Source organism: Mus caroli, unplaced genomic scaffold, assembly GCF_978045245.1.
Source record: "Mus caroli unplaced genomic scaffold, Mus_caroli_1 scaffold_4, whole genome shotgun sequence".
Taxonomy (NCBI): Eukaryota; Metazoa; Chordata; class Mammalia; order Rodentia; family Muridae; genus Mus; species Mus caroli.
In genome coordinates, this window is record NW_028227259.1 from 109,189,549 (window position 1) to 109,211,028 (window position 21,480).

General features: G+C 39.7%; 1 protein-coding gene across 2 annotated transcripts in view; it reads right to left on the reverse strand.

The window, feature by feature from the left end:
* Positions 1-13,756, reverse strand: part of LOC110287941 (uncharacterized) — a 63,311-nt gene extending 49,555 nt beyond the window's left edge. Inside the window, exons 1-2 of one of the 2 annotated variants that reach the window (XM_085836942.1) lie at positions 13,624-13,756; positions 2,652-2,749 (exon numbers count right to left, since the gene is read on the reverse strand). In XM_085836942.1, coding sequence (XP_085693068.1) covers positions 2,652-2,727 — 76 coding nt within the window. In that variant the 5' untranslated portion in view covers positions 2,728-2,749; positions 13,624-13,756. The remainder of the gene's footprint in view (positions 1-2,651; positions 2,750-13,623) is intronic. The other variant, XR_015046962.1, reaches the window with a different exon arrangement.
* Positions 13,757-21,480: the final 7,724 nt, after the last annotated feature.

Consider the following 21,480-nt stretch of genomic DNA (forward strand, 5'->3'; position numbering starts at 1 on the left):
AGGGATTCTGTGGTCAGCAGAATCACAAAAGACTGGAGAGGGGCTAGAAGAAATGACTGAAAAGGGCCAACAGGAACATGGAGTCTAAACTAAGAGCCAAACAGGATATTTTCTTACATTATGCATCAATGTTTAAGATATTTAAAAACATGCATATTACTGATGAGTACATTCCGTTTGTGGAAAAAGAATGAATGAAGAAGTTATGACAGTAAATACTAGAAACGCAAGGGACAGACCTGTCAAAGTACACATACAGCCACTAGTAGCCAATGAATGCAAGATTATCTAGGGAAATTCTCCATTTTTGGGTCAAAAATATTAATTATCTTTGAGCATTATTAGAGATGAGATGAACTAACATGCAGTACTTACTAACCTTAGTTTGGGGCTTGGTATCTATAATTTAGTTTGCTGTTATATTCTGTTTTTTAAATAATTGCTGATTTACAATATGACAGATACCAAATAAAAACAATTTTCATTACATACTTTGCATAAAAATTTCTGTTTCTGGCTGAAGAGATGGCTCAGAGGTTAAGAACTCTGCCTGCTCTTCCTGAGGTCCTGATTTCAATTTCCAGCAACCACATTGTTATGATCTTGAACACTGCATGGCTTCAGAAGGACCACACCATTCCAAAAAGTTCCACATGAGGTTTATTGAGAGAGAGACAGACAGAGAGAGAGGCAAGGTGGCAGTGGAAAGAATGGCGGGAAGAGAGCCAGAGAACAGGGGGTGAGTGCTTTCTTCATATATGGATGATGATGTAATCACAGGTAAAGGTGGGAGGTGAGTCAAGTAGATTCTAGAAATATGGTGGCTGTTGCTTTGGCAACATGTGTGCAAGCCCCCCCATGTGATGTCATGGGTTTCAGATGTGGTGATACCAACACACATGGTGGCTGATAACCATCTGTAATGGAATCAGAAGCCCTCTATTGGTGTGTCTAAAGAGAGTTAAAATGTACTCACATAAAATAAATGTTAAAAATATTTGTTTTATATTTATAATTTTTATTTTTTAAAATATACAGATTCATAGTGTGATCATTTATATATGCTTGGCCCAGAAATTGGCACTATAGGGAGGTATGGCCTTGTTGGAGTAGGTATGTCACTGTGTGTACATTAAGACCCTCATCATATCAAACTGGAAGCCAGCATTCTGCTGCCAGCCTTTAAATGTAGATGTAGAACTCTCAGCTCCTCCTAGACTATACCTGCTTGGATGCTGCCATGTTCCTGCCTTGATGATAATGGACTGAAACTTTGGACCTGTAGTCCAGCACAAATTAACCACTGCCCTTGTAAGAGTGCCCTTGGTCACGGTGTCTGTTCACAGGAGCAAAACCCTAACTAAGACAGAAATTGGTACCAGGGACTAGGGTTTGCCTATCACTAGGGTGATACACCTGACCATGCTTTTGTCAGGAAGAGTGTGGATTTGGAGACTTTGGATTTGAAAAGCAGTGGAATGCTTTAAGTTCGGCTTCATACAATAGCCTAGGAAGAATAGGAATGACTTTTTGGTGATATTCATTTGAACTGTGCAGACCTGGGTCAAGAGGGCTCAGTGGAGAAGAATTCTAGTATGTGGTCTAGAGTCTGGTTTTTTTTTTTTTTTTTTTTGGTAATTTGGTGAAGAATGTGGCTGCCCTTTGCCCTTGTCTGAAGAGTCTACCTGAGTCTAAGGTACAGAGATTTATATTAAATGCTTTCACAAACAAAGTCTCAAAACAATCCCAGCAGAGTCATTGTTCTCTGCTTAAGTCCCATAAAGAGCATTTTGAACAAGTATAGCAAGCTTAGAAAGGATAAATATGAAATATATGATACAATTATTAAAGCAACACCAGGAAGTAAATTGGAACTGAATGTTACATTCTAGGAGACTGTTAACAGATCAAGAGATATTGGAGTAAGATCCCATCCAGATAAATTTAAATCCAGGCATGATTGGACACACCATTAATCCCTGAAGACAAAGCCAAACAGTTCTCTGGGTTCAAGGCCAATCTGGTACAAAGCAGGTTCTAGGGAAAGAAATGCTTAAATCCAAGCATAGTGGTACACACATTTCATGCCAGCATTACAGGAGACAGATCCATGCAGATCTCTTGAGTTCAAGGTCAATCTACACTGTAAGTTCCAAGAAATCCAAACTTAGACACTGAGAGAGTTGGAAAACAGAAAGCTGGTGATAATGTAATAGAAAAAAGGCCATGTCCATCCCAAATAAGCAGCAAAACTCAACAGCTTTGGCCACATGGCTCTGACTATAGAGTTAAGAATAGAAAGAACCGGGGCTGGAGAGATGGCTCAGTGGTTAAGAGCACTGACTGCTCTTCCAGAGGTCCTGAGTTCAATTCCCAGCAACCACATGGTGGCTCACAACCATCTGTAATGGGGTCCAATGCACTCTTCTGGTGTGAAGACAGCTGCAATGTACTCATATACATAAAATAAATAAATCTTTAAAAAAAAAAAAAAGAATAGAAAGAACTTCTGAGACAATCGATGCTGGTTAGCAGGAGCTAAGACATTAGTGGTGATTAAGAAGAGACTGGTATCACTGAGGTGAAAGCTTCTGGGAAGAGTTTGGTGAGAGCACAAAGATACTCTGTTCCAGAGACAGCCAAGATAGTACCTTGTGCTACAGCTGTACTTGGTAAGGTGAGAGAGTCGCCAAGGTGAAATTGGTTTTGAAGGCAGGAAGACATCATGAACAACAGCTGAGGCTTGTCACTGTGAGAGACCATGGAAGGCAATTGGTGAGAAGTACAGCCTCAGTTGCAGGTGATCTTCAAAGAAGATCTAATTTCAGTTCTTCACAAACTATTCCACAAAATAGAAGCAAAAGGTACTCTACCCAATTCATTCTACGAAGCCACAATAACTCTGATACCTAAACCTCAGAAAGACCCAGTAAAGATAGAGAACTTCAGACCAATTTACCTTATGAATATCAATGCAAAAATACTGAATAAAATTCTCGCTAACCGAATCCAAGAACACATCAAAACAATCATCCATCCTGACCAAGTAGGTTTCATTCCAGGGATGCAGGGATGGTTTAATATATGGAAATCCATCAACGTAATCCAGTATATAAACAAACTCGAAGACAAAAACCACATGATCATCTTGTCAGATGCTGAGAAAACATTTTACAAAATCCAACACCCATTCATGATAAAAGTCTTGGAAAGATCAGGAATTCAAGGCCCATACCTAAACATGATAAAAGCAACCTACAGCAAACCAGTCGCCAACATCAAAGTAAATGGTGAGAAGCTGGAAGCAATCCCACTAAAATCAGGGACTAGACAAGGCTGCCCACTTTCTCCCTACCTATTCAACACAGTACTTGAAATCCTAGCCAGAGCAATTCAACAACAAAAGGAGATCAAGGGGATACAAATGGAAAAGGAAGAAGTCGAAATATCACTTTTTGCAGATGATATGATAGTATATATAAGTGACCCTCAAAATTCCAGAGAACTCCTAAACCTGATAAACAGCTTCAGTGAAGTAGCTGGATATAAAATTAACTCAAACAAGTCAATGGCCTTTCTGTACAAAAAGGATAAACAGGCTGAGAAAGAAATTAGGGAAACAACACCCTTCACAATAGTCACAAATAATATAAAATACCTTGGTGTGACTAACTAAGGAAGTGAAAGATCTGTATGACAACTTCAATTCTCTGAAGAAAGAAATTAAAGAAGATCTCAGAAGATGGAAAGATCTCCAAGGATTGGCAGGATCAATATAGTAAAAATGGCTATCTTGCCAAAAGCAATCTAGATTCAATGCAATCCCCATCAAAATTCCAACTCAATCCTCTAATGAACTAGAAAGGGCAATCTGCAAATTGATCCGGAAGAACAAAAAACCTAGGATAGCAAAAGCTCTTCTCAATGATAAAAGAACCTCTGGGGGAATCACCTTGCCTGACCTAAAGCTATACTACAGAGCAATTGTGATAAAAACTGCATGGTACTGGTATAGGGACACACAAGTAGACCAATGGAATAGAATTGAAGATCCAGAAATGAACCCACACACCTATGGTCACTTGATCTTTGACAAGGGAGCCAAAACCATCTAGTGGAAAAAAGACAGCATTTTTAACAAAAGGTACTGGCACAACTAGTGATTATCATGTAGAAGAATGCTAAGTGATCCATTCCTATCTCCTTGTACTAAGGTCAAATCTAAGTGGATAAAGGAACTTCACATAAACCAGAGGCAGTGAAACTTATAGAGGAGAAAGTGGGGAAAAGCCTCAAAAGTAATGGACACAAGGGAAAAATTCCTGAATAGAACACCAATGGCTTGTGCTGTAAGATGGAGAATCGACAAATGGGACCTCATAAAATTGCAAAGCTTCTGTAAGGCAACAGATACCGTCAATAAGACAAAAGGGCCACCAACAGATTGGGAAAGGTTCTTTACCAATCCAAAATCAGATAGGGGACTAATATCCAATATATATACAGAAATCAAGAAGCTGGACTCCAGAAAATCAAAAAACCCCATTAAAAAATGGGGCTCAGAGCTAAACAAAGATTTCTCACCTGAGGAATACTGAATGGCTGAGAAGTAACCGAAAAAATGTTCACCATCCTTAATCATCACGGAATTGCAAATCAAAGCAACCCTGAGATTCCACCTCACACCAGTCAGAATAGCTAAGATCAAAAATTCAGGTGACAGCAGATGCTGGCGAGGATGTGGAGAAAAAGGAAAACTCCAACATTGTTGGTGGGATTGCAAGCTTGTACAACCACTCTGGAAATCAGTCTGGTGGTTCCTCAGAAAATTGGACATAGTACTACCGGAGGATCCTGCAATACCTCTCCTGGGCATATATCCAGAAGATGTTCCAACTGGTAAGAAGGACATATGCTCCACTATGTTCATAGCAGCTTTATTTATAATAGCCAGAAGCTGGAAAGAACCCAATGACCCTCAACAGTGGAATGGATATAGAAAATGTGGTACATTTACACAATGGAGTACTACTCAGCTGTTAAAAAGAATGAATTTATGAAATTCCTAGGCAAATGGATGGACCTGGAGGGCATCACCCTGAGTGAGGTAACCCAATCACAAAAGAACTCACACAATATGTACTCACTGATAAGTGGATATTAGTCCAGAAACTTAGAATACCCAAGATACAAGATACAATCTGCAAAATACATGAAATGCAAGAAGAATGAAGACCAAAACGTGGGCACTTTGCCCCTGCTTGTTAAAATTGGGAACAAAACACCCATGGAAGGAGTTACAGAGACAAAGTTTGGAGCTGAGATGAGAGGATGGACCATCCAGAGACTGCCCCACCCGGGGATCCATCCCATAATAAGCCACCAAAAACAGACACTATTGCATATGTCAGCCAGGTTTTGCTGACAGGACACTGATACAGCTGTCTCTTGTGACGCTATGCCAGTGCCTGGCAAACACAGAAGTGGATGCCCCCAGTCATCTATTCGATGGAACACAGGACCCCCAATGGAGGAGCTAGAGAAACTCTCCCAAGAAGCTGAAGGGGTCGGCAACACTATAGGTGGAACAACAATATGAACTAACCAGTACCCCAGAGCTTGTGTCTTTAGCTGCATATGTAGCAGAAGATGGCCTAGTCAGCCATAATTGGGAAGAGAGGTCTCTTGGTCTTGCAAACTTTATATGATGCAGGTACAGGGGAACACCAGAGCCAAGAAGTGGGAGTGAGTGGGTGTGTAGGGGAGCAGGGTAGGGGGAGGGAATAGGGGACTTTCAGGATAGCATTTGAAAAGTAAATGAAGATAATACCTAATAAAAAAATTGGAAGCCGGGCAGTGGTGGCACATGCCTTTAATCCCAGCACTTGGGAAGCAGAGGCAGGCGGATTTCTGAGTTCGAGGCCGCCCTGGTCTACAGAATAAGTTCCAGGACAGCCAGGGCTACACAGAGAAACCCTGTCTCGAAAAACAAAAAAACAAAACCAAAAATAAAATAAAATAAGTAAATAAATAAATAATGAATAATGGTTCAATTAGTCTACCTGGTCAACATTGGGCTGGTGAGATGGCTCAGCAGTTAAGAGCACTGACTGTTCTTCCAGAGGTCCTTAGTTCAAATCCCAGCAACCACATGGTGGCTCATAACCACCTGTAATGAGATCTGACACCTTCTTCTGGTGTGTCTGAAGACAGCTAGAGTGTACTTATGTATAATAATAAATAAATCTTTTTAAAAAATGGGAAAAAAATAAATAAGACAAGTTACTTTAAAAATAGCAAATGAAATATTTGTATGAAAATTTCAATCATTTAAAGAAATTGAAGTAGACATAAGAAGATGGGAAACTTTCTCGTGCTCATGAATTGGTAGGATTAAGGCAATCAAAATAGAAATCTTCACAAAAGCAATCTACAAATTCAACACAATCCCTGACAAAATTCCAAAAACATTTACAGACCTTGAAATGACAATTTCCAGCTCCCAGGACAAAAACCCAGGAGAGCTACAACAATCGGGATCAGGAAAATAACTACATGTGAAAGACCCACAACGTGAGGACTACCCCACGTTCTGACTCAGGAGAGGCGACACCCCAAATCACTCAGGAGAAACAGTCTTGCGAAAACAGCAAGAGGACTTTTAATTCAAGAGCACTCTTGGGCCCAAGGTCATACACCACTCAGGGATAGAGGACTGTGGTGCCCTGAGTAGCTGTGTAAGGGGGTATTTAAAGGAAGAAATCACAACTCAAGGGGGTGGGAAGGGCATTGTTGGAAAATACCAAAATTACCAGTTAAGAGTCACAAGGAAGTGCAAAGTCACAAGAGTCACAAGGAATACCTGGTGATTGTGCGGGTTATTTCTCAAGACAGTTTCTCAGAACCCCTAACACTAGCACATTTGCATAGCGGGCTCCAGCAATAGTCAGGATGGGTCAGGATGACTTTCTTAGAAAGAACACTCCTTGAACCCAGGAATCGGGTGGGTGGAGGAATGCCTCTATCTGTCTTATAATTAGTATACCTTCCAGCATTAAGTCACAGAGGTCACATTCGCAAGCCTGGGCCTAAAGGCCTAGAGTTTTGATTTTATGTCATACTTTTTCATTGGTACTGGCATACAGACGCACAGCTTGATTAATGGAATAGAGTTGAAGACCCAGAGACATTTCAAACCACATATGGATACCTGGAGTTTCTTAAGGAATCCACCTAGACACATTGAAAAAAACAAGACCTTAAAGGGGTTCTGAGACAAGGGGTGCTGGGAATAACAACAACAACAACAACAACAACAACAACAACAAAGACACGAAGTCAAACTATGGATTCTAGCTGATGTTCTGCTTGAGACAGCGTTTTCAGTCTGCTGCTCTCTATGTTCTGTTTCTTCCCTGGAGATCTCTCTCTGTCCATGGGGAGAGAGAGAATCCAAGTATTTCTCTTTTTATCCTTAAAATTTTTCTAGATACCTCAACTGAAGTAAACTCCAGACCTAATCAATCTTTTCCATATCAATCCAATCATTTATTCAAGGTTTCCTTTTGAGTATTTCAGGAATCACCATCCCAAGGCCCAAGTCTTTAGATTCTTAAGGCACAGGAAACATACTTTTTTTTCTCTTAACAATGCAAAAGAATTCAGAGATTCATTAGCCTTTCTTAAGCATACTTCAGAGTCCATTTCAACTGCGCAATGCCATCAAATTAGCATTTTTACCACTCCTGGGAGTGACCTTGCCCCTGGCCAAACTGACCTAGAACTCTGGAATGTGCCTGCCTTTTAATCTCCCTGCCTTTGCATCTTTCTCACTTGCTGGCTCATAGGGTAACTGACTTGGTTACTTTAGAATCCTTAAGGAGCCCCTCATATGATGCATATTGCATCCATATTTTTGGCTGAGTTGAGAAATTATATATTTTCAAAATCATGTATTTAGAGTTTTTTCCCATAGTCTTAAAAGCTGTCCTGAAATCTCAGTTTTTACAACTTCAATGTGACATAGCTACACCCTCAATTCCAGGACTCCAGCAGTTTCTAAGCAGCATGGAGGCATTAGCATTCATAGGGAAGAAGTTCCTCTGAAAATGAAATCCTCTGATTTCAGAGAAAAGAGTCCTCTGTTAGTGGGTCCAGAAAATTTGTACATGATTACATAAACAAGCCTTACTTATACCTACAACAGCCATCAACACTCATGAAGGCTCACACCAGTGTCCCAGGGGCAGGAACCATGTCTACCTGTGCCTATCAGGACCACACTTGGCTTAGCAAAGTGGTGCTTGTTACACTGTAGTTCTACATGGAGATGTATGGAAAGAGGTCTATCTTCTTTGCCCTGCACAAAACTCATTTCCAAAGATTTAAAGTAAAACCAGACACATTGATCCTGACAGAAGGATAATGGGAGAACCTCACTGAATTCAATGTCACAGGAGACAACCTTCTGAACAGAATACTAATAGTGCAATTCATAAATTGGACATCATGGAACAGTGAGGTTTTTCTAAGGTCAAAGCCCAGACAATTGGACAAATAGACAGTCTAAGGAATGAGAAAAGTATTTGTACAATTTAAACACACCTGATAAACTTGTAATATACAAAAATACATCCAGACCTCAGAAAACTAGATGATCTAAAATAAAAAACTCCAAATAAAAAATAGGGTAGAGATTTAAACCATGAATTCTCAACAGACAATCTGTTGAGATTCTCTGTTGAGAATCTGTTGAATTCTCAACAGACAATCTGTTGATAATGGCTGAGAAACTCTTAAAGAAATGTTCGCCATCCTTAGCCATTATGGAATTTCAAATGAAAACTACTTTGTGAGTCCATGACACACATCACAATGGTGAAGATAACTAACACAAATGATTTTCATATTAGTGAGAATATAAAGCAAATGTGACACCTTCTACAGCTTGTAGGAGTGCAGACAAATATAGCCAATATGGGAACCAGTATCATGATTCCTCAGGAGACTGGGAATGCATCCACCTCAGGATCAAGCTATATCAGTCTTGGGCATAAATGAAAAAGGTACTCCATCCAGCAACCCAGGACACATGCTCACCTATGTTCACAATAGCTTTATTAGTATTAGACAGAAGATAAAAACAACATAGATGTTCCACAGCTGAAAACTGGAGAAACAAAATGTGGTATGTCTGTACAATGGAGTACCACTCAGCTGCTAAAACTATGACAACATGAAATGACTGCAGCACAACAGGCTGATGACTGCAGCTAGAGTAAAATCACCCTACCTGAGGTAACCCAGACTTAGAATGACGGTAATGTTATACATTCCCTCATAAGTGGATATTAGCTCTTAGGTAAATTTTAATGGAGCTATCCCCCACAGGCCCAGAGAGGTTATGTAAAGAGAAGAGATGGAGAGGTGACACAGACATCTTTCTGCAAAGCAGAAATAGAATAGACTCTCTGGGTAGTCTGAGGTAAATGGGGAAAGAAGTGGTAGGGGTCATTTGGAGGGGGGATGTAGGAAGAGAGTACAGTTCAGGGAGACAGAGCTGCAAGTAGGGGGTTTACAACTGTGGGTTTGTAAAGGAACAAAGTGCCCTGGGAACTTTCAGGACACTCTGAGGGTGACCCTGGTGACCATTCCTACTAATGGAGGACAGGGTCTTAACTGCTCGTCCTTTATAGGCAGTGTGGATTCAGTGTTGGGAACAGATTACATTTCATTGAGTTGTGAGCCAAGGATGGCTCAAAACTACCCATGCTGATTCCGTGAAAAACATCTTGCTCTCAGCAACCGAAGCACAGGGACTAACTGTTTGGACAACTTCTACACAACTCACTAAATCTGAAAATCAACTCTGTGCTTGTTTAGGGCCTTCATCCCTATGTTCTAGTCTCTTTGTAGAGAGAAGGTAGTCCACAGGCCACAGAACGAAAATTTTGAAAAAAATACGAGCTATAAAACCTCTACATACACATTCCTGTCTGTAAAATGTGCTGAGCAAACTTGCTAATGAACCTTTTTGAGTGGCCAACCAATAAGTGGTGTAATTTGAGGAGCTGGACATCAGCGGGAACCCAATTCTTACATGGCCAGGATTTTCAGAAACTTCACATAGACTTAAATAGCAAAAATGGGTTTGCATGGGTCTCACCCAGGTCCTCTGCTTCTGTGTTATGGTGATTAACTTGGTGATGTGTGGTAACCGTAACACTGGGAGGAAGTATGGCTCTGACTCCTTTGCTTGATCTTAATGTTCTTTTCTTACTATTGGGTTGCCATGGACAGCCCCAGAATGAGAGCTTTCAACATGCCTTCTCTGTCTTGTTTTGTTTTGCTTGGCTCTCCTCTCCTTGCAACCTGCTCTCCTCTAAAGAGAAAACAGAATGAGAAGAAATCTGTGGGGTAGGAGGATAGAAGAGATGGCAGGGTAAATGGAAGGAATGTAGGGAGAGAAACTGTAGGCCTGACATAGTGTATCAAAGAATCATCTAGTTTCAATGAAAAATGAATTCAATAATTACTTGAATGAAAATGCAAAGAGCTGGACAGTGGTTGCATATTCTATTTAATCCAGGCACTTGAGAGGCAGAGGCACATGGATTTCTGAGTTCCAGGCCAGTCTGGTCTACAAAGTGAGTTGCAGGACAGCCAGGGCTATAGAGAGAAACAATGTCTCATAAAAATGGAAAAAAAAAAAAAAAAAAAAGAAAGAAAAGAAAAGAAAACAGAATCTGCAAAGAAGGGAAACAGCAATGAAGAAATAAAACCAGAATAATGAAGACTATGAGAGCATGATTTTTGAAAGATACATTTCTCATGCTCTTTCTGAAGAGGATGAGCATCACAGAAGCGTTCATGCCAAGCCCATTCCTACACACAGTATAGACCTGTAAAATCATATTTTTACTCGACAATGTGAAATAGGTATGTATGCGTGTGTGTGTGTGTGTGTGTGTGTGTGTGTGTGTGTGTGTATATATATATGAAACAGACCAGACACAGGTCATTGTTTTGTGATGTCTTCTATTATATTGGACTGTGGAATTAGAAGAGAAAATGCACTCTTAATTCTAAACAACCACTCTTGCTTCTCTTTAAGAAAAATTAATGTTTGATTAACTATTTAAAAATAAAAATGCATAGATTAGATTTTAGGGTATTGATATTACAATTATAACAGACAGTAAACAGGAACTCCTGTGTAAAAATCTTAATTGTTGGGCTGGAGAGATGCCTGAGAGGTGAAGAGAACTGGCTGCTCTTCCAAAAGTCCTGAGTTCAATTTCTAGCAACTACATGGTGGGTCACAATCATATATAATAAGATTAGGTGCCCTCTACTGGCTTGCAGGAATACATGCAGGCAAAACACTGTCCTAAGCCTGGTTATTTACTCTTAAGAATTGAAATGGGTCACTTGTCTAAAGTATTACATTTTTGCTCAATGATCATTTATTGCCATTATTTAAATTCAAACAAAAGCAATTAAGTCTGTTTCTTAACCTCATTTTTACTTTTTGATCCACTGTGACTCATGGGCAGAAAGTTCTCCTTGCATCCAAATAGAAGAACTTTCTGGATTCTTACAGTCTGCTGTACTAGCTATTTGCTTCTCATCAATCTGGCCGCTCTGGTGTAAAAGCTTGACACTCACTTTTGCTTCCCCAAACACCTATTACAAGACATTATAAAAACACTTTGAACTTGAATGCTGATGCTACATTCTGTGCTTTCTCCCCCACATTTTCTTTTTTTTTTTAAAGATTTATTTATTTATTATTTATTATATGTAAGTACACTGTTTCTGTCTTCAGACCCTCCAGAAGAGGGCGTCAGATCATTACAGATGGTTGTGAGCCACCATGTGGTTGCTGGGATTTGAACTCCGGACCTTTGGAAGAGCTAAGAGCTGTCGGGTGCTCTTACCCACTGAGCCATCTCACCAGCCCCCTCTCCCCCACATTTTCAATTTCAACCTGTACTGTAAACAAGGTGCCTGAAGCTCTCACACCAATCTGACAAATGGCAATGTTGTAAGAGACTAAAATCAGAGAGGAGAAAGAGTCAACAGGACATTGCTTAAGCTGTCATTCTGTGCTGTTTTATGACCAATAGGGCATTGGTTGTAGGGATCCTTTATAAGGGTATAGTCCCTTAAATGTGAACTTGAACAATGTTACCTATGAGCACATGTGTATTGAAACTTAAAAAACAAAACAGAACAAAACAAAAACCCCCACAAACTCGCACAAAAATAACTCAAAGTGGCTTTAACTGTTAAATCTCTCACAGTCAATCTACTACTCATCATTCAAACAGTGAGACCCATGCTCTACAGATCTCTCTGCATGGAGATGATCAGAATGGTGGCTATGGCTCTGCAGTCTCTCATGCCTCTTTGTGACTTAGGGAAACCCATGACCTCTGAAACCCACAAAGAAAACAACTTGGAAGAGTAATTTAATGTCTGCTTCCTGCCAAGCACCATGAACACATGAAAAACCTCTGAAACTCAAATCTACTTTTGAACCCTGGACTTAATTTCCATGAAACATGCATTGTGGCTGGTGGTAATAAAACAAGGGACAAATGCATAACAATAGTGACTTTCAGGAAGAACAGGCAATTTCCTGCTGAGGAAATGCCATCAATAAGATGATGTATGATCTTGTCCTTATGTGTAATATTACCTGCTGATCTATAACCTGACACACACACAGCTTCTCAGCTGACTTAATTACATCAAAAAAGTTTGATCCCACAGAACCTCCCCAACTTGTATACCCACCAATCTGTACAATTTCTATAAACATGCATGAATTAATAAATGCTGAGGAATTTAAAACAATCACTCACTTTGCCTCAGAATGATGACCCCTGCAGATGACTCCCTTAAACTTTAGTCTGTGAGCTAGCTTTTGTCTACATTGTTTCACCCTACTGTGTACACAGTAAACCATTCCTCCTGTTCTAGTCTGAAGGCAGAAGACATGTTCCACAGGAACGCACTTTTCCTTTCACTGCAAAGGACAGCTAATCACAGGACTTAAATGAGTAATTTTAAAAACGCTCTTGTACATACATTTAACATTCGAACTTAGAAAGTCTAATAAAAAGGAAAGCAGGGTCATTGCCCTGGGGAGCATGAGACTGGGATGCACGTGACAACACAGCTTGTCTCAGAAACATTTTTTCTAAAAGGCTAAAGGTGCAGCTGTACAAAAATTAACGGATTTATTTTTTGGTACCTTAAAAGCAGAGACATATTGAAAGAACGTGCTCTCAGTCACCCAATAGATGGGATGCCTTTTACAACTAGACAACATTAACTCCAAATGAATCACAACAAAAAATGATGGATAGAGGAGAAGAGCTTGTAGACTCTATTAGAGGAACCAAGCCTGCCTGCCACTGGCATGGATGTTTCTATACACAAGCCCCTGCTCCTAATGCTTTGTGCAGATTCAGCCCAGAGAGGGAAGTTTTTCAGATGCCACCGCTGGGTCCAGGAATGGATTACACTAACAGGGACCTCACTCGCAGCTGCATCAAGCTGCTGGTTCCCGCCCAGCCCCGAGCAGGACCCACCACAGCGGCTCCCGCTCCTCACCTTTGTGGAAAGTGAGGATGTGCTGGCCATGCTGCAACTTCAGAGCTTCCTGAGCTTCCCTCAGCGCTCGGCAGTTGAGGTGAAAAAACAAGGCACAAAATCACGTAAACTCTCACAGAACCTGCAATGTGATTTCCGGAAGAACCCTCCTCCTTTTCTGACTGGCAGGCGCGTATGGAGACTCTGATTGGACAGTGAATCTGTCAGTCCATTTATTCACTTCCGTTGGGATCAGCCTTTTTGGGCTCCGTACCGGGGAATAAATATCTAGACTATTTTTTCTTTTCTGCAGCCTGGCTGGTGCTGGGCTTCAGGGGAAGCCAAGAGTCTGCTCAGGGATGGGAAATGCAGTCTTTGATGAGGGCCGAGGCCAGAGCTGGTTAGGGAGTTCCTGGTCTGTGACGCGTCCCAGTTCTGGGGAGGAGGGTGGGGTGAGGTTCTGACTCTTGAACATCCAGGCATAGCTGGGAGTCCCAGAAGAGCCAAACTGAATCAGGGCCCTTGGGGCACATATCTGTCTGATATGATTTTAAATTATGTAGCCATATTGTGTTTACAATATTTTAGCTTCGTGAAGAGTAAAATTTAAAGCCCGTTTCCAACCTCAAATCTATTCTTTTTGAGTCTCAGTTGACAATAAATGTATTTCAGGGCTTCTGTTAATTTGCTGCCCTCCCATTGTGAAGCTCTGTATTATATGAGAATGACATGAAGCTTTTCTGTTCCATGAATAACGGGGCTTTAAGATCCTTGTCCTAGATACCTGGAAGCCAGTATTCTCCTGACAGTCTTTGCAACAAGATGTAGAACTCCCAGCTCCTCTTGCACCATGCCAGCCTAGGCTCTGCCATGCACCAGCTTTGATGATAATGGAGTGAACCTCTGAATTGTAATCAAGCCCCAATTAAATGTTGTCCTTATAAGAGTTGTCTTTGAAATGGTAACTGTTCACAGCAGTAAAACCATCATTAAAAGAGGAAGGAACAATTGAAAGGAGAAAACAAATAAACAACTAAAGGCCATTTCAAAAGACATATCCAAAGACACTACCATTGTTTCCTGTCCAGTGGAACTCCCTGCTGACCTTACCTGCCATTGGGGGTTGGACCTGAGGTGACAGAGAGTCAAGGACACAGATTTCTGGAGCAGACAAGAAAGACAGTGCAAGGTCTCTAAACACTGCTGCAAGCTCCCTTATTCCCTCCACCCATGCTCATTGGTACCAAGAAAGCATTGGTGAGTATGAATATAAATGCTCAGAAGATACTGTGGAATTACAACTCTTTAAATAATATTTCAACAATTCCCACCATTGTACATGTAAGTTGCAGGTTTATTTGCTGAATTTACAGTACAAAAAAAAAAATACAAATTTAAGAAATAGAGAAAAAGAAGGTGGTTTCTGTTTCTTCTCAGGACAATGTATACAAAATAGAAATTTAAATATGAAACCATTAAAAATGGTAATTTAACAATGAATCCTTTTCTGAAGAGGTAGCAATTGTACATAATTAATTATTAAGAGGATAATCATTATACAAGCTAAAGACAGGTGATTCTCTCACAAACCCCATGATGAGAGATGAAGCCCCATGATGAGAGATGGAAGCCCTGGGTCTCCAAATATTCTTCACCAGCACATCTCTAAGACAACACACTCAAAGGTAATGTCAAAGCTAATTCAGGATATTTACTGTTGCTTCCATTTACAAACACATAGTTAAAACATATCATTAAACATTTCTTTTTATTTAATTGATACTAGTCCTAATATGATTACAATTTTGTTATACATTATTACAATCCATCAATTGTCTTGAATCTGGTACTTTACTTAATTTAAAAAACAATCCAATTGTGGATAGCTGCAACATCTACTCAAAAGTATATTGGAAGATGTCCTAATAAGCTTGACAGGTTCTCAGAGCAACACTGTGATCCAAGTATGTAGACACAACGTCATTCATTTCTAAATCTATAATGCTGCTCTCTACAAAGGGGAAAAGTAAGGATCAAGTATTGCTACTCCTGTAGAAGAAAACCCCGGCTTCCTAATGACACAGATGTATCAAGGAGATAAACGTGGTGTCAGCATTTTGCTTACTCAGTAGACACTCATGTACAAGAACAGAAGCAATGAATTCTAGACCTGGGACCAAAGGAGAACAAGAACTTCATTCAGCCAGGAGACAGTGAATTCCTGTCTGCTCCTATACAAAGTCTGAAGTGACTGTAGCTTGTGTCAAGTTGACAATAAGGTACCCAGCACAAATCCCACACAATTATAACCTATGTATTGCACCACCCATACATAACCCCAGGTCCACAGTTGAATTCCTGTAAAGTGTAGGATGGTTAGAGTTTATACTCTCGATACTCTCCATGGCTTCTCTAAAACAGACCATTTACCAGAGGGGGTCTCATTTTCCTGCATCTTAACTGACCTAGGAAGAGAAAACACTGCATGTCCTCTCTGAACATTACGTCCTCTTTGCTGTAGATTTCAAGGTTTGTTAGAAATACGATAGCTTTCCCAGTCTTGTCACTTAAACTCTGTGCAACGTGCAGATGAAGCTCAGACATTTTAAAATGAGTGTTGGGCTGTTTTTATTTTTAGAGTAGTTTAATCTAACAAAGTTTAAAACACAATAATTATCTTGACTGCAAGTATTTTTGATTTCTAGCCATGATACCTGAAACAGCTTATATAAACCTTTAGAAGCAAGTGTTTATAACTGTTACCATGATTGGTCAAAGCTTATGGGAACTCTGTTGATTTACGTAGAGGCTAGACATCAATGCATTGATCCTTGGCTTACAAACTGAAATATCCTGTCAATCATCTCTAAGGCTTATCATTTACATATCTTTAATAACTTACTTGGACACTGGCAGCTTGCATAAACTTTCTAATTTCTCTTTCCATTCTGGAAACATCCAGCCATCCTAATATTCATAGATAAAATTTATTTATTAAAAATCAATCGTTGCCTTCCTTTTATGTGGATAAACTTTAAATCATAAAGAAAATTGATTTAATTACTTAAGTCCCTTAAAAAATGAAACTTCAAAACTGTGGATCAAGACTTGCCATCTTTAAAGGGTTACTAAACAAAGCCAAGCCCTTGCTTTCCTGCCAGCCTGTTACATCTACTGCTAAGTCTAAACGTGAAATCCCCAACTTTAGCACACATTCCGAACTTCTTTCACTGTGAGACAAAAGCCTGCACAGTTCGTAATGGGCGTTGCTATTGTCCACAATAAGCCTTAGACAGACAATGAGGAAGTTTCGCCACCTATTTCTTTCATTGGCATAAGAAAATGCAAACTGTGTTTATTATAATGAATAATTAGTAAGTATACCTTCATTCTGTGGCTACAGATCCTCATACAGTTGCTTATTTGATTACAACGTGCTAAGATATGGGCACCAATAAAAGAGAATCTCGATTTCTGTGAACATACCCTTGTAGCTGCTTGTATTCTTATGTTCATTTTTGTCCCCCAAACTGCTCACAAAAGGGTCCATATGTAAGATGCTCAGGGATGCTCCAGGTTGATTCTGACTGGTAAGTAAGATGCTGACAACCAATGGTTGTGCAGGGCAGGAAGAGGAGAGAGTTTTATGATTCACAGGCTGGGGAGAGATAAGGAGGAAGAGAAGGAGGTTTGACATGTGCTGGGTGAGGATCAGGAGATACCACATATGAGAAGTTGCAGAATAAAGAGCATAGCTACCATGTAGGAGACAGAGAATACTGGCCCTGAAAGGGCTGCCTGACTGTGTCATGGGCAGCAAAGATGGAATATAGAGGTTTGGTAGCAATAACTTAGGAAGATCCAAGGGAGGTGGATTGGCGATATAGGGGCCAGGAAGTGGCCCAGCCATTGAGTTGTTTTAGGCATATAAAATATAACTGCTGTGTGTGTGTGTGTGTGTGTGTGTGTGTGTGTGTGTGTGTGTGTGTGTGTGTATTTCATTCAGGAAAGTAGAACATTGGGGCTGGCAGATAGTAACTTGGAGCAGCTGCTGCCACTGGTATCAATTTGAGTAGTTTAATTGGGAACAGCTGCAGTCCTTAACCTCTCCAACATGTTTAAAATTAGAAAAAATAAGGCTGTCACTCATCCTGGACCTGACATGCTTCTTACTGAGATAATGAAAAATCATCAATTCATCACAACTACAAAAACAAAGATCAAATGAGCATGTTATTGTTACTGATTAAAAGATTGCTTTATACTATTCTATATCCTGATACTAAGGAAATAATTGCAATTCTAACTTCATACTGTTAAGGGAAGTAGACACAATAAAGAAAACCCAAAATGAGGCAACACTGGAGATAGAAACCCTAGGAAAGAAATCTGGAACCATAGATACAAGCATCAGCAACAGAATACAAGAGATGGAAGAGAGAATCTCAGGTGCAGAAGATTCCATAGAGAACATCGGCACAACAATCAAGGAAAATGTAAAATGCAAAAAGATCCTAACTGAAAACATCCAAGAAATACAGGACACAATGAGAAGACCAAACCTACGGATAATAGGAGTGGATGAGAATGAAGATTTTCAACTCAAAGGACCAGCAAACATCTTCAACAAAATTATAGAAGAAAACTTCCCAAATCTAAAGAAAGAGATGCCCATGAACATACAAGAAGCCTACAGAACTCCAAATAGACTGGACCAGAAAAGAAATACCTCCCGACACATAATAATCAGAACAACAAATGCTCTAAATAAAGATAGAATACTAAAAGCAGTAAGAGAAAAAGGCCAAGTAACATATAAAGGCAAGCCTATCAGAATTACACCAGATTTTTCACCAGGGACTATGAAAGCCAGAAGATCCTGGACGGATGTTATACAGACACTAAAAGAACACAAATTCCAGCCCAGGCTACTATACCCAGCCAAACTCTCAATTAACATAGATGGAGAAACCAAAGTATTCCACGACAAAACCAAATTCACACATTATCTCTCCATGAATCCAGCCCTTCAAAGGATAATAACAGAAAAAAACCAATACAAGGACAGGAACCACGCCCTAGAAACAACAAGAAGGTAATCCCTCAACAAACCTAAAAGAAGACAGCCACAAGAACAGAATGCCAACTTTAACAACAAAAATAACAGGAAACAACAATTACTTTTCCTTAATATCTCTTAATATCAATGGACTCAACTCCCCGATAAAAAGACATAGACTAACAAACTGGCTACACAAACAAGACCCAACATTTTGCTGCTTACAGGAAACTCATCTCAGAGAAAAAGATAGACACTACCTCAGAATGAAAGGCTGGAAAACAATTTTCCAAGCAAATGGCATGAAGAAACAAGCTGGAGTAGCCATTCTAATATCTGATAAGATTGACTTCCAACCCAAAGTCATTAAAAAAGACAGGGAGGGACACTTCATACTCATCAAAGGTAAAATCCTCCAAGAGGAACTATCAATCCTGAATATCTATGCTCCAAATACAAAGGCAGCCACATTCATTAAAGAAACTTTAGTAAATCTCAAAGCACACATTGCACCTCATACAATAATAGTGGGAGACTTCAACACACCACTTTCACCAATGGACAGATCATGGAAACAGAAACTAAACAGGGACACAGAGAAACTAAGAGAAATTATGAATCAAATGGATCTGGCAGATATCTACAGAACATTCTATCCTAAAACAAAAGGATATACCTTCTTCTCAGCACCTCATGGCACCTCCTCCAAAATTGACCACATAATTGGTCACAAAACAGGCCTCAACAGATACAAAAATATTGAAATTGTCCCATGCATCCTATCAGATCACCATGGACTAAAGCTGATCTTCAATAACAAAATAAATAATAGAAAGCCAACCTTCACGTGGAAACTGAACAACACTCTTCTCAATGATACCTTGGTCAAGGAAGGAATAAAGAAAGAAATTAAGGACTTTTTAGAGTTCAATGAAAATGAAGCCACAACATACCCAAACTTATGGGACGCAATGAAAGCATTTCTAAGAGGAAAACTCATAGCTCTGAGTGCCTCCAAAAGGAAACTAGAGAGAGCACACATTAGCAGCTTGACAACATACCTAAAAGCACTAGAACAAAAGGAAGCAAATTCACCCAAGAGGAGTAGACGGCAGGAAATAATCAAACTCAGGGGTGAAATCAACCAAGTGGAAACAAGAAAAACTATTCAAAAAATCAACCAATCAAGGAGCTGGTTCTTTGAGAAAATCAACAAGATAGATAAACCCTTAGCCAGACTCACTAGAGGGCACAGGGAAAGCATCCTAATTAACAAAATCAGAAATGAAAAAGGAGACATAACAACAGATCCTGAAGACATCCAAAACACCATCTGATCCTTCTACCAAAGGCTATACTCAACAAAACTGGAGAACCTGGATGAAATGGAGAAGTTCCTAGACAGATACCAGGTACCAAAGTTGAATCAAGATCAGGTTAATGATCTAAACAGCCCTATATCCCCCAAAGAAATAGAAGCAGTCATTAATAGTCTCCCAACTAAAAAAAGCCCAGGACCAGATGGGTTTAGTGCAGAGTTCTATCAGACCTTCAAAGAAGATCTAATCCCAGTTCTTCACAAACTATTCCACAAAATAGAAACAGAAGGTACTCTACCCAACTCATTCTATGAAGCCACAATTACTCTGATACCTAAACCACAAAAAGACCCAACAAAGATAGAAAACTTCAGACCAATATCCCTTATGAATATTGATGCAAAAATCCTCAATAAAGTTCTTGCTAACCGAATCCAAGAACACATCAAAACAATCATCCATCCTGACCAAGTAGGTTTCATCCCAGGGATGCAGGGATGGTTCAATATACGGAAATCCATCAACGTAATCCAGTATATAAACAAACTCAAAGACAAAAACCACATGGTCATCTCGTTAGATGCGGAAAAAGCATTTGACAAGATCCAACACCCATTCATGATAAAAGTCTTGGAAAGATCAGGAATTCAAGGCCCATACCTAAACATGATAAAAGCAATCTACAGCAAACCAGTAGCCAACATCAAAGTAAATGGTGAGAAGCTTGAAGCAATCCCTCTAAAATCAGGGACTAGACAAGGCTGTCCACTTTCTCCATACCTATTCAACATTGTACTTGAAGTCCTAGCCAGAGCAATTCGACAACAAAAGGAGATCAAAGGGATACAAATTGGAAAAGATGAAGTCAAAATATCACTCTTTGCAGATGATATGATAGTATATATAAGTGACCCTAAAAATTCCACCAGAGAACTCCTAAGCCTGATAAACAGCTTCGGTGAAGTAGCTGGATATAAAATTAACTCAAACAAATCAATGGCCTTTCTCTACACAAAGAATAAACAGGCTGAGAAAGAAATTAGGGAAACAACACCCTTCTCAATAGTCACAAATAATATAAAATATCTTGGCGTGACTCTAACTAAGGAAGTGAAAGATCTGTATAATAAAAACTTCAAGTCTCTGAAGAAAGAAATTATCGAAGATCTCAGAAGATGGAAAGATCTCCCATGCTCATGGATTGGCAGGATCAACATTGTTAAAATGGCTATCTTGCCAAAAGCAATCTACAGATTCAATGCAATCCCCATCAAAATTCCAAATCAATTCTTCAACGAATTAGAAAGTGCAATCTGCAAATTCATCTGGAATAACAAAAAACCTAGGATAGCAAAAACTCTTCTCAAGGATAAAAGAACCTCTGGTGGAATCACCATGCCGGACCTAAAGCTCTACTACAGAGCAATTGTGATAAAAACTGCATGGTACTGGTATAGTGACAGACAAATAGACCAATGGAATAGAATTGAAGACCCAGAA